The sequence below is a fragment of the Corvus kubaryi genome, unplaced genomic scaffold, assembly GCF_017639235.1.
Source record: "Corvus kubaryi isolate FWS band 111438036 unplaced genomic scaffold, C.kubaryi_AGA036_p1.0 37249, whole genome shotgun sequence".
NCBI lineage: Eukaryota > Metazoa > Chordata > Aves > Passeriformes > Corvidae > Corvus > Corvus kubaryi.
The window spans coordinates 3,283,436-3,296,985 of NW_024581072.1; the positions used below are offsets into that span (position 1 = coordinate 3,283,436).

At 43.7% G+C, this 13,550-nt stretch overlaps 3 protein-coding genes across 4 annotated transcripts in view; 1 reads left to right on the forward strand and 2 right to left on the reverse strand.

Annotated features, from left to right (window-relative positions):
- SLC26A1 (solute carrier family 26 member 1) overlaps positions 1-431 on the reverse strand; it is a 37,583-nt gene extending 37,152 nt beyond the window's left edge. The window contains exon 1 of one of the 2 annotated variants that reach the window (XM_042023469.1): positions 348-431. In XM_042023469.1, coding sequence (XP_041879403.1) covers positions 348-355 — 8 coding nt within the window. In that variant the 5' untranslated portion in view covers positions 356-431. Of the gene's footprint in view, positions 1-271 lie in introns of both variants that reach the window. The other variant, XM_042023471.1, reaches the window with a different exon arrangement.
- IDUA (alpha-L-iduronidase) overlaps positions 1-8,652 on the forward strand; it is a 51,707-nt gene extending 43,055 nt beyond the window's left edge. Inside the window, exon 14 of the mRNA XM_042023476.1 lies at positions 362-8,652. Within this exon, the coding sequence (XP_041879410.1) occupies positions 362-462 (101 nt within the window). The 3' untranslated portion in view covers positions 463-8,652. The remainder of the gene's footprint in view (positions 1-361) is intronic.
- On the reverse strand, positions 5,834-12,825 carry LOC121662382 (purpurin). The gene is made up of 6 exons (XM_042023477.1): positions 12,717-12,825; positions 11,706-11,823; positions 10,121-10,257; positions 8,539-8,651; positions 7,268-7,480; positions 5,834-6,075 (listed from the first exon to the last, which is right to left on the reverse strand). The coding sequence occupies exons 2-6, from the start codon at positions 11,820-11,822 to the stop codon at positions 6,065-6,067; spliced, it is 591 nt and encodes a 196-aa protein (XP_041879411.1). The 5' UTR covers position 11,823; positions 12,717-12,825; the 3' UTR covers positions 5,834-6,064.
- Positions 12,826-13,550: the final 725 nt, after the last annotated feature.

Here is a 13,550-nt window from a genome sequence, read left to right on the forward strand (position 1 = left end):
AGGCAGAAAAGTAAGTCAGAAAAAAAAGGAGATAACTAGTTGTGTGTAGCAGATGTCACAGCCTTCTTCCAAATGGACTGCTGGGAAAGCAGTCCTGTAGCTGTACTTGCAAATCCTAATAAGTAGAGAGGACATCCTTGGTGAAACAAGATATAAAAGCCAGTACTTGGCTAATAAATTGAGGAATTTATTATAATTTTTAATCAGACAGGCACAGACACACTTACTTAGGGTGCAAAACTGATTTCCCCAGCCCGTTCCACAAACCTACATTTTACAGGAGTAATGTCTGCTTCACATCCTCCAAGTACCACAGGTGTCAGCATTTCACAGTGACCATTTCTAACCTTTTCATTTGCAGGAAGCTCAGTCTCCGGCTTTTACAGAGTGCGTGCCATTGACTACTGGGGGAAGGCAGGCCTGTCCTCTCTTCCCGTGGGGTATGTTGAAGCTTTCAAGTGACCCTGAAGAGTGGTGCCTGGCTTGGTGTCAGAGTGGTGTATGTTCCTTGCAAATGACAACTCCCCAGAAAAATAAACTCCTCCCAACCTGAGGAGGGAGTATGGAAATGACCTGATGAAGTTAGGAATGCAAGTTAGAAGCAACTGCCCCTATTAACTCTTCACAGCACAAAAGACAGCATTATCAAACAACCACGACTGCCAACCCAGCTGGTAGGAGGCTGCTGTAGGACAGGGATTGAGCCTGGTAACTAGGAATCACGGGGATAAATATTTATTATTCCCTATTATTACACTGAGCTAACAGCCAGGGCAAGCTGAGATTTATAGAGGTCGCAGACTGTAACAGGAACAAGACCATTGCTTCACTGCGTGAGTGAGGATGGTAGCAAAGGCACATGGAGGACCTGTCTAAGAGTGAACTGCCTGCCTTAGCTGCCAGGCTGTCTTGACATAAGGGTTTGATGGAAAAGTGCACGGCAACCAGACACATTCAGAGCATGAAGTGAAGGATCCCTTATTCCCTGCTGGTTAGTCACAGTGGGTTATTTCAGAACACTTGCCATGTCTTCAGGTGTATGAGGTACTTCATTCTCTCACAGAGGGGTTTCCACCCAACTCTCTCAGTATTTGTGACTATTACATGATGCCAGAGCTATTTCCCATACTCAGAGGAAGGGCTATCAGCTCATTCTCAGAGGGGAGAAGGCACAGAAAGCCCTAGCCTCCAGACTTCCCGGCCTTTTCTCTTTTTAGTTTTTGTCCAAGTCACCTATTTGGACTCTGGCCGTCAGCTGCTGCCTCTTTGTGGAGGAGGCTCTAACCCTGAAAGTCCCTCTTTCTCTCCGTTGCTGTCACCTAGCCTGGTGTCCTTCAGGCCTTAGAGCTAGCACCTCCCCTCACAGAATGTAAGTGACCACTCAGCTCTGCATGGCCAGGAGAAAGCAGAAACACTAGTTAGAGCCTTTTGTGTTTTCATATGACAGAACAGCACACTCTTGAATGTAGCAGGGCAGCTACTTAGGACACTTAGGAAGTTAACAAAGAACAGTTTGAGCTCCTGTGCTTTGCAAAGCATGTGCACAAGCGTGTGACAGCCCTAGATCATGGGCTACGGATCACCACTGGCTGTGCTTGCAGCTGCCAAACACTTTGTGTAAACAGCAAAGTTCCCTGAAATTGCAGGGGGTGCTGTTTTATTCTTCCCTTTTCACAACTGGCACAGTTTGAGCTGTGCCTTTAACAGGCTTGCAGAGAGAAGGATAATGCCAGTGAAAACAGCCAGAGTGTTTTCCGTAAGAGGAGTGACTTTGTCACACAAACAAGTCCCCTACTGCTCTCTTTGCTGACATCAGCCACCTCAGCAACATAACAACAAAAACTGCATATTTGATGAAACATTCAGGTCTCAGAAAAAAGAAGTGCCCAAGTTTGCACAGTAGGAGAGAGGTGAACTACCTCAAATACCCTCAACTTTTACAGCGCAGAAAAGAAGCATATGCAAAAAGGCAGTGTATGTGAGATGTGGCCTTGTATCTCCTCACCTGCTGGTTACTTGTTCTTGTGCCTGTACTGAAAATTAGCCTTAAAAGATGCATTCTGTCACAGAATTCAGAAGAAATATTTCTTGTCTCCTTTAATAAGGGGCACTTGTTACATCCTAGTCCTCCAGTTCCTTGTCCCTACAGGCAGAGCAGAAAAGGGCCATGGACTACACAGAATTGAAAACCCTCTCAATTTAAGAAAAGTTACTGAGACATTCTACTTGGATGGGGATAGTAAAAATACATTTTAAAGTTGTGATAATAGCCCCTGAGTGAAGAACAGTTAAGTAAAATCTAGCAGTTAACACATGTTGTTTTGCTAGTATGAGGTGGAACCACGAATAAAATTATTTTCAGAAATACTAAGTATAGGGTCTTGAGAGATTTTAGTGTGTCTGAAGCAGGGGAAGATGCAGGAGCTGGAGAGGACAGTTTAGTGTGTTAGGATGTCCTAGTTGAGTACCCCTTCTGCTTTAAAATTTTCCCACTCTGGCAATCAGAATATAGCAGTCTTTATCAAACCGAGGACTATGCACTAGTTACAGGTGTATTAAACAAAAAAAACCCCAAAACAAAAAAACAAAACCAGCAAAAAAAAAAAAAAAAAAAAAAAAAAGCTGTAGTGAGTAGTATTGATTTTGTTGTGCAGGGATGAAAATGTATAGATGTGCAAACCATGAAAAATAGAAGATTTCTTCTGAAAATCTTCTTTGCTGCTATGATGTAAACTCATGCCCTTAAGAAATTAACATGTATTAACAATTACAGAGAGAAGAGAAGTTGTTATTTCCAGGTATGAGTTTATTTCTAACAAAGTATAAAAGTTTTGAAATGGCGTTTTCTTTTCTTATCATTTAATGTGTACAGAAAAACGCTATTTAGTACTTGAAACTTGAGATTTCTGTAACCATCTGTTGCTGACTCTGACAGTGTTTCCAAAATTGCATGTTTAACTAATCTCCTCTGTTACATGTAGTGATCAGCCTCCCATTACAGTTTGAGTTTTCAGAAGTGCCAAGTATCCATAGCACTAGGTGTTCTGTAGTATCATAACCAAAGCAAGACTGCAGAGCACTCATGTATTTCTCTTGCTGTTCATTAATCCAAATAAGAATATGTAACTGCAACTGCAACATGTGATTGTTTGCCTGCGCTTCAAACAAAAGCTTGTGAGGCTATATAACCATTTTGCAACTGAAAGAACCTTTCAACTGAGTATTTTACATTGTCTAATTGTGTATATGCTACATTTGTTACCATCTTTTGTGCTAGTCAATAAAACCGGTTTTTAATCTTTCATATGAACCCTGTAAAAACAGGATCTGATCATTGTGTTGTAGAAACTGCTTAAAACTCTTACGTCAACAACTTAATCTTGTGAAGACTGTTCTCAAGCACTGTCATGTTTTAACCTCAGACAACAACCAAGTACCACACAGCTTCTCACAGTGGCTACCAGCACAAGGGGTAAAAGGTAGCTTGACTCATGGAAGTTCCAACATTACATAAAACTGAAGCATAAAGGGAACTTTACCATAAAAAATGTTAAGGCTGAAGTAGAAACCTAAATGCATAGATTGCTTCAGTTACCACAACCTGGGGAAAACTGGTCAAACTCAGGGTGGTATCATAATGCCTGATCTCAGGAGTTGCAGTGTCCTTGCTGGAGGAGGTTCACTGGTGTGTGAAGGACAATATCCTTGCAGGGTACCTCCTGCTGTTGCGCAGTCATAGTCTTTCTGCCAGCACTAAAGGACCTTCTGAGGACAAAACAACAGTCCTTTTAATGCATAAACAATTTTTTTATTTTGTCTTGTTAGTGGAAAGTTTGTTCAGGACAAGAGATTATGACTTGGGACCTATGCACACACTTAAAACCCAGGAATAATAGACTGCTTTTCATCAGCCAGCTCAAACAGCGGACAGAAGATGTCTGCCTCTAGATATACCCGAGATGTTTCATGTTGAACTCAAGAGAATCTCAAGAGAAGTGTAAATCTCATCAGAATACATTTATGGCTGCCTCCCCTACCCTACCTTGTCTTTCACATTTCCTACACTCATTGGAGAGAAATGGATATGAGGTAACTCCCATCTGTTCATTAACTCACCACATCACAATGAGGACCTGCTTGTGGTCCTGATGGAAACATGCTCTCCCAAGTACAATTCCTGGGGCATTTGAACTCTGTGGTGTATTCAACCAGAATTGCCACTATGTTTCTGTGATTCTGCAGGCTTTGCCTCTTGCAGCTGAGGAGGAATTTCACTGCCTATCTCGTCTAGACAGACTACACCAAGCACAATAAGGATGCATTTGTTCCTGCATGTTGATTGTCTCTTCTTGCTACAACTCTCATCTGCTTTGGTCATACAATTACCATAACCATAGACATTAAAAATCCCACTTCTCTAAGACTGGTAGTATTGGTCTGAAAGTTCTGGCCAAAGGCCATGCTTCTTCAGCTAAGGGTTAGTGTTGTCTAATCAGTTGTTATACAAGTCCTAAGTTCACAGATTCCACCCCAATACTTCCTTCTGGGAGAAGGGTGCTAGTGGAGAACATTCAATCAATGCACCGACCTTGCACTTAGTCCAGCAGAAAAGGCTGATATTTTTTCAATGCTCAGTAGTTCTCTATCTGTGTGGGCTTTTGTTAGCATTGCCTGCTAGTGCTCCTCTGTTTCTGTCCTTAGCTTTAGATAGTAGTTCACAATCTTGTTCCCTGTCAGGGTAGATTTCCCTAGACCTGAAGAGCAAGGACACCTTTGTTCAAGTGGGTTGAGAGCCTTACGAGTATTGCCAGGAAATCCTGGGAAATACAAGTTTGAGAGATTTGCTGCATCCCTGGGATGATGTCTCTGGTCCTGGAGAGTGTCTCTGGTCTTTGGTTTCTATGTTCTTTCTAGTTACTCTAGGTAAGATTGTGCAAGCATCTTGCAGAAGCTGTTTAACAGTGCAGTGCTCTGGAGGTCTTCAGTCAACATCAGCCTCGTGCCACACACCTTTTGGAAGCCTTATCAGCAGGGGCTGTTCACCTTGGTCTTACCTCTGTGCTTGGTAATTATAACTTGTAAAAATTTGTGTAGTTGACAAACTGCAGGGTTCAGCAGGGTGCTGGGGTGTTCTACAGGTATTTTTATTACTAGGAAACACAAAGTGAATGCCATTTTACTAAAAGCAGTGGGAAATACATCTCAATAATGCTGGCTCGGGTTACCCTTTTTCTACCTGGAGATTTCTAGGTACTCTTCTTCTGGTGTTCTCTACCTGTGAAATTCTTGGCCATAAAACCAGTCTGTTCTGTATCTTTCAGTTCTATACCTTTCAGATACTGAAAACTGGATTATGAAGGTGGAGGGGAGCAAATTACTGCTAATGTCATTAGAAATGCAAGCACCTGCTCATTTAAGCAATGTCCAGAGTTATTGAAAGTAGCATCTGTTTTATTGAATTTGTGTTTCTCCCCTTGGGAGCCTTGCTGCAGGTAGCTCTGCCTCAGACATGCTCTCCAGTCCTGGTTTTGGCTGGAGCCATCTCACTGGCGTGCCTGTGCCCTGCCCTGTGCCTTGTTGCCCTCACTTGCTGGCTGGACTTCCGAGGTGAATCGCAGACTTGCCCTGTCACCATGCTCTTGTCTGATGACATGCACTATCAGGGGACCTGCCCCTCTCACCATCCTTGCCCTGCTCCTCTGCTGGGGAGCGACATGCCCTGTGTGAGCTGGGAACACCCTTGGCTGCTGTCTCACCTGTCCTCAGTGAGCACCCTTAGTCTTTCTGCTCCCCAACAGAGAGGACAGCAGATAATAAAAACCAATTCCAGAGGTGCCTTTTTTTCAAAAACATTTATTGACAAATGCTACATTAGGTATTCCACTGAAAATTCAAATATTACTATTATATTGCACACAGTTTACAGATCCCCCAATATTTTCATGTGTTTTTGAGGAAAAACACACTATTCCATACTATGATTTTTTTTATTGTTAGTTGAGTGGCAACTTCAAGACGAAGAGGTCTGGTTTCTGTGCTTAAGGATAGGATCAGAAGCGTACTTTTAGCAGGCCCCTGCAATGAAAGAAAAGTAAACTTTAGTCTGTGTAAGTAAATTTGCAAAGTGCTTTAACAACCTTTTAGTCTCCAGTGAATCTATAGTTACAACCTTCCTAGGATACTTCTGAATCACAGTACAAGACTAGGATGTGGGGTGCAAAAGTTGCTGTTTGCATTGTTCTGTGTCTATTGGCACAGACTCAGGCAGCCTTTCCCAGCTAGCCATGGGCTTTCAGCTTTCCTGAGTTCCCGGCCATGACCCTGCAAACCTGCTGCCTTCCCTCTGCCACAGGGAACAGTACAGAGCGGAATGGGGCAGGGCTGCCCATGCCATCGCCACAGCCTTGGATGATGCCAGTACCTGCTCTGTAGTGGAGGACTGGCTGACACAACGATGTGCTGTTCAGGAAGTTTTAGCTGCCATTCTTTGTCCCACAGTGCGGAATGCATGTGTTACCTGGCTTAGTAAAGGGTCAAGGCAAGGCCTTGAAATTGAGGATGTGAAGGGTGTGGGTACTCAACTGCCAACAAAGAGGAATTTCTGCCTCCAGCATAGCCCTGAAAAAGTATCTGCCTATCTCATGGACAGCATTTGAACTAGGAGATCAATTCCTGTACCTCTGGAAAAATGTTCTCAAAATGAGCCTTAGACATGGTCTGTTTGCATGTATGTGGTGCAACTGTTGACTCCCACTGCCAGCAGACACAGTCAGAAATGCTGCTCAGAGCCCCTCACCCCTGCTACTCAGACCACACAGGACACAAGTCATGATGGAACTAAGAAGTGCGAGAGTGGTCCTTCCTGGAGGCACCTTCTCATCCTTTCGTGGAGGACACTGCACAGACCCAGGGTAAGATACTATTATGCAAGTGGCCAAGACACACGTTTCCAAGTGCAGAAACACTGGCTTGTTGCATCTATCCCTGTCCTGTCTACTACAGTAACAAGGCTGATCTTCTTCTGGTAGTGTACCAGTTTCAACACACAGGATTCCTGTAAGTAGCAATCTGAAGGCTGCAGAACCAGCCTGTAGCAGGCTCTTGCCCTTGCATGGATTTCCCTTTGTAGCTCTTTTTCTAATAGATCTAGCATTAAGAAACAGTTGCTAAAAAAGAACAACTGTGTTTGCTGTGGTTCTGTCACATTTAAAGCAAATGCAATCACCTACTGTACAGCTCAGTGAGTTTGCTAAGTATCCCCAAGTACCTGACTGAAGCACAGGCTGGAACTGGCCAGACATGCAGATTTCTTCCTGCTTCTGGCGCACAATGCGCTGGATGGCTGGGGGGAGGCCACGGGGATTGCGCGAGAAGATCAGGGAATAGCCATCATCACAGGAGCCATCCTCCTTCAGGCTGCGGCAGGCGTAGGTGATAGCATAGTTATCATAGTCAGTGTCAATCACCCAGTAGTTGTCCCCTGAAACATCAGAACACATGCGTTTGTCACACTGGGCAAAACAGAGCAGAAGTAGATCCTTCAGCACGGAGACGACAAATTTCAACACATGGCAAGGATAGCTTTCCAAAGGACCTATAATCATGTCACACATCCAGCTTGTCTCCACACCATGAAGGGAAGAATTGGGACAAGCACAGGCATCTTGAGACCATGTTTTTCCCCATGATGCTCAGTGCATTTTCACCTTTAGTTTCTTAGGCTAGAAGTATTAGGAGGACTAGGATTTTCTAGGTTTTCAATGACAAAATATGTTGCTCGCTCAAGCAACATAGGTGGAAGAAAGGACATACAGTACAGATTACATTTCCTATACAGGAAGCCTCAGTAAAACATTCCTCCTGTGTTCTAGCCTTGCTCAACTAAGTTTTTTTTTGTGTGGCTTATCTGGCAGTACTAAGTGAATGTATTTCTTTCTTACACACTAGAAGTCCTCCCCAACTTCTGCAGCTGAAGAGCCACAGCTCTGGGAGACTCAGGCACAAAGGATGGGCTTTGAGGGGTGCATAAATGAGGTTCAGCATGAGCAGTTTCTGAGAGCAGGACTTGAGTTAACAGCTCCATTTCTTGAGTCCAGCTCTGTTTGCCTGAGGAGAAATGTCTTGTTGCTGGGGTGCAGTTGTGGGTCCACCTGTCTCCTCTATTTAGCTATGAGGAGTACAAGGATGATGGACCTCAGCACTTATATAATGCCCACAGTGGGGCGCAGGAAGTACTGCTTCCCCAGGTTCAACACCACACTTGGCTGTACAAAATCCATGCATGTGGCCCACTGCCTCTGAGCCTCCATGTTAACATACATGGTGGATAAGAGGGATCTCTGGGAGGTCTCTGGATGCTGCCCTTTCTGTGGACATAAAATTCACTGCTTGGATAAAGCATGCACCCCAAAAAAGGATGTTTTGTCTTCACTTGGAGCAATCTGAGCTGAACTGTTTTTCCTGCTTGTATGTTGAAACACACATCTGGACAGGTGTAGGCAATTGACTAGCATCAGGGGGCTGGAGAATTTCACTCACCACCACTGGAGAGGTAGCTGGCCAGTCCCTGGTAGGTCATATACATTTTTGCTGGAGTGGTTGGATCAGGTACCGTATACTGAGCAGCCATGTCAGCACAGATCACCCAGAAACTGCAATGAGATCCATAAGACTCAAGGTAAAACTTGGCAGCATGAGAGCTTCAGATGGGTGTCCCACACTCAGGACTTGGGCACAGCTGCCTCAGGCATGGGCATGGTTTTCCATAGTGCAAAGTCACTCTTTGTCACTGAGTAATGCAAATCTGTGACACCCCCCAGTCACTGCTGGTGATTGCTGCTGCTGTCTGGTCCCCAACTCTGCTGTACGGCTACACTGTGGCTGGGGCAGTGCCCTGACCCTCCTTCAGTTCGGTGGGTGTTTTACCACCCATTTCTGTACAAGCAGACAGCCACCAAGAACAATAATGAACATGGTTTCTTGGTTCCCTGCTAGCAGTCTGCAGGGTGAGCTGACCTGCATTTGGGCTCACTTGGGGTCAGTAGCTGTGCCCCAGGCAGAGGAAGGGAATTGGCTCTCCCCTGTCTAACCTTTCCCAGCAATATGAGCACAGGGATGTCTGTTACAAGCACAGTAATAGTTACAGCCCCTCTGCTAAGCTTGTGAAAAGCCATCACACAGCCTTTGAGACACCCCGTGGGAGTCCATTTGTTCCAATATCCTTCTCTGTTTGGTATCTGTTTGCTTTGAATGCCACCCATATTTCAACACTGTTCATCAAGCATTACCTGGATTTGTGAAACAGTGGAAGGGTCTTCATTCCCCTCCTTGCTCAGGCTGTGCTTCCCCTTATCCTGGCTTTGCAGAAATAAAATTTGCAGCAGCCTTGAGACCCCACTTGTTTTCTGAAGAGTCCTTCTGGGAATCTTCCCACTTGCACTGTGTGGCATGCCTGCAAAGCTTCATTTGCCCATTCCCAAAATATCCTGGAGTGCTGCACTGTTGAGATGTACAAAGGTTCATAGCAACCTGCTAGTGCTAGCCTATTGGAAGCCACAGATTTTCTTTTCTGCACTCAGAAAGCTATTTAATCTCTTTACATGCTGTAATTCCTTGTAGTAATCATGACCAAGAGGCAAAACTCTAAGCTTCCTGCCATCTGTCCATTCAGGCATTGCAATTACATCTAAGAGTTAACCACATGTTCTCCTCAGAAACCTGTCCAACATTGTGTTGAGATATCTGTGAAAGTAATGCTCCTCCCCTTTCCCATACCTCTCAGTGAAGTGAGGGTTGTCCTGCCCTTGCAGGCCCACAGCCTTCATTAGCTCCTTTACTTGATTGCAATGAATTTATCTAACCATTCCATCAATCAAGATTTGACTTAATAATTGACTTTACACAGTAGTTTTGTGATAGACCCAAACCTGAGCAAGGCTGAGAAGAAATTCAGTACTTAAAAGTGTCTAACCTCTAGCTTCTAAACTAACACCCTGGATAAACTTCTCTTTTTAATGAAGAAAACCCAGCCATGTTGTGTGTTCAGGATAGATCACTATCCATGTCCCCCTCATCCAGTACCTCATGGCAGCAGCTAGAGCTGAAAGTCAAGAGAGCTTACCCAAAAAGCTTCACTCGGCCTTTGGAGGACGCTGTCATTGTGCCATCTTCCTCCACGGTGTATTCAGCAGAAATGTTGTCCTGAAGGAAAAGGCCTTCTGGATCCTTCTTGGCCAGAGCATACCATTTTCCTGCATACTGTCATGAAAAGTGTATTAATATCTGGATTAATCACCATGGCAAGATTAGCACAAAAACCATTTTGTGATCAAAGTGCCTTTCTAACTTCCCATTGCCTGATAAATGCCAGTCTGAGTTTGGGTGGGAATGTAGCACACAGATCCTACAGTGCTGCCTGATGAGCCCTCTGTGCCAGAGGGAGTGGGTCTAGCAGCTCTGCACTGCTGTGTGTGTCTACTCGTCAAGTGAGATGTTCCTGTCACAGTAACCCCACACCAAAAGCATCTCCCATCCTAAGACATCTTCTGAGAGACTGGTTCTTCCCTGTTCCTGTTCAAGCCCCTGCTCTTCCATGAAATACCATACCAAATTCAACAATATCAAATTGCAGGTGCAAAGACTGTAGCAAGCTGGCTGGGGACAATCTTTGTGGCTTCCAGGGGCCACAGCTGATCTCTGACAAGGAAAAGGCTCTACCCAGCAAGGCAGAAAGTGATGACTATGTATTCAAAACAAGAAGATGATGTGCTGGGGAGAGTAACAACAGAGAGAAATCGTATGAGATTAAGGGAAAGAATATGTTCATGCAAAAAATGGCCCCTGGAAAATATACAAGAAGTATCTAGTGAAATGAAAACAAGATCTGAACAGATGACTGACAGAGAGGAAGACCCTTAAAAGTTAACATTATCAGTAGAAATGCTGAGGAGAGCAGGATCTAGCTATGTTAAATTTGATTCTGCAGTGAAGCTAATGAAATCTATTAGGCAAGTTATATGCTTAAGCCTGCAAGCCCTTAATTTCCAAATACAGGAGCCAGAGCAAAAACTTTGACTTTTTAAAAGTGGGATATTCCCAAAGCTTTCCCTGGACATGGTTTGTTTCCAGCAAAGCCAATCTTGTATAAAGTGTTTGCCACATCCCAGCTGCCCCTGGAATTGTAGTGTTTGCTGACCATTAGTTAAAATCAGTACTGACACATATGTCTTGACCTTTCCAACAGCAAGTTAGCCCTCATTTCCTCCTCAGAAGCACAGATAATGTGTCTAAACAAGAGTCAGTGTTCAGGATACCAGACTAGGTAAGATTTCTCTTTGCTATGACTCCCAAGAATGACTAGTGGTGGATGCAGGTACCCTAGGGCTTGTGCTTGATCTTCCTCTCTGATGTGGCTCTAAATTGTTTCTTTCACGGAACTGCTCAAAGCTCAAAGCTGTGCTGAGCTAAGAGAAGATGACCTCTAACTGAGTAACATCCCTGGCTTTCATGACCAGTTTTAACATAATGTTCAGAAGGTTAAACAGTACTGAGGAGAGCAAACAACAGGAACAGCATTTGCAAGACAGCTTATGAAAGAAGTTAACTTTTTTGTGAAGACCCTGTTTAGATGAACAAAACTCATAACCTGGAAAACCAGTTTATATGTAAAGCTTCTTCATATGTACTATTGAAGTAACCATAATTACCCTTTTTGGATCAAAATTGTCTTTCACAGCAAAGGACTCCACTGCACAGGTCTGAGCTAGGCTGTATTCAACAGTATAGAAGACCGAGGCCAGGAAAACATACTGTGCGTATTTCATTCTGCAAGACAAAAGCAGACATGGGGGGTTTATTTCATGCAGTAGGCAGAGGTAGCTAGTGCTACAGATGCATGTCCATCATTTTAAAACTAGTTTCTTTCCATGTTAAGTAGACAACCAACTCTTCCACTGATACTGACTCATTGTGGTGCCTAAATTCAGCCAAAACTGAACATCAGTGGCAATTACTTTGCAAGAGTATTTTGCTTGCCAGTAGTAGTAATGCAGTTCATGGTATTTTTGTATTATAAATCAAGCCAGACTATGGATAAGGTTGGTAAGAATTGGTAAAAAATTGAAATGTTTTGAATTTTGTTTTCACAAGAAGAAAAATATTCTGATGAGCTCTGGTAAAGCACTGTACATTGTAAAGACGTTTTTTTCTAATTATTTCATAGTGAATGTCCACTTTGCTTTCGAAGCAGCAAATCTGTGTTCTCATCACCAAAGCAGGCCTTTTCTAGGTGCCTACTCTAATGGCATAGTACACCTTGGTATTGGCTGTCCTCTGACCATTCCTTCAACAAACATGACAAATAATATTAATTTTCTAAAGGCTTGGTCTGTCACTGCAGCACAACCACTAGGTGCCCATGGCTTTATTTTTCTTGTTGGGTATCCCTACTCATCCATATCCCAGTATATTTGTTTCTCAGAGTTTGGGAAGAGAGCACCTTCATGATACGTTCTTGCAGAGTATTTGACCCTGAATTGCTGTCCTGATGCCAAGATAAAACAGTTACCTGATGCTTGTCAGCACCATCCAAGCTGAGCTACTAACCCAGAGCCCAAAAACCCAAGCAGCTACTCTGTTTCTAGCTGCTGCCATGCAAGCTGCACTTCCCTGCTGCAAGAGATGCCAGTCTGATCCACCTCTGCTGAAGAGAGACCTACCTGCTGAGTAGAGATGTTGGAGATCCTTGAGACTACTCTGCTTCAGTCTTTGGGCTGCAGGAGAGTTTTGTGTCAATTGTCCTCCAGCTCCCTTTAAATAAGGAATCTGCAAAGTCACTAATTGGTTATTTTTGCTCATGTGCCTGAATAAAACACTTAATCTTGGATAATCCATTATGTAAAAACCAAGTGTAATCCTCACGCTGGTGGGTCTGACTGCTATACTAATACAAACACAGCTTTTACATAATGGAAAAAGCTGCCCAGAAAGCTAATAAATCTGCTGATTTGATTGTACCACTGCTTTGTCTCATTGAAGTCTTTCTGCTTCTAACACGTTAGGAGAATAAGCACAGAGCATTAATTAGAGAGACACTTGGACTATACACACACATCTGCATAGACACATGCTCAAGTTTGACAACTTGCATGGAGCAGGTACATAATTAGCTCTTCCGATACTGGCATCATCAAATTAAGGTGATCCTTGCAAGAGGAGGAAGACATTGCGCATTACAGACATGTGGGAGGGGACAAAAAGTTGCAAAATTGCAGTTTTGCCCTCATGTTTGTATCAAAATCTTGGGAGTCGTCGGTTCTCCTGTGCACTGAAACAGTTTTATGTACATTTTTCCTAGTTAATCTTGTCAACATTTCCAGTTACATAAATACTACAGCTCTCTCCTACCTAAAATGTTCCTTCTAGTTGCCTTTCATGGGGATACAATACATCGCAAAAACACAAGAAGGCAGAAATCACTAGAGGAGTACTTTTGGTAGCAAACCATGCCTGTCATTCTCAAGCGCCTGAAGAATTTCTCCAAATGCAAAGGC

Excerpts from the sequence above, each read along its gene's own strand:
- LOC121662382 (XM_042023477.1), bottom strand. The coding sequence starts at position 11,822 with ATGAAATACGCACAGTATGTTTTCCTGGCCTCGGTCTTCTATACTGTT. Across the intron at positions 10,258-11,705 it reads ACAATTTTGATCCAAAAAGG|TATGCAGGAAAATGGTATGC; the intron begins GTAATTATGGTT and ends TTTTCATGACAG. Across the intron at positions 8,652-10,120 it reads GGCCGAGTGAAGCTTTTTGG|TTTCTGGGTGATCTGTGCTG; the intron begins GTAAGCTCTCTT and ends ATCTCATTGCAG.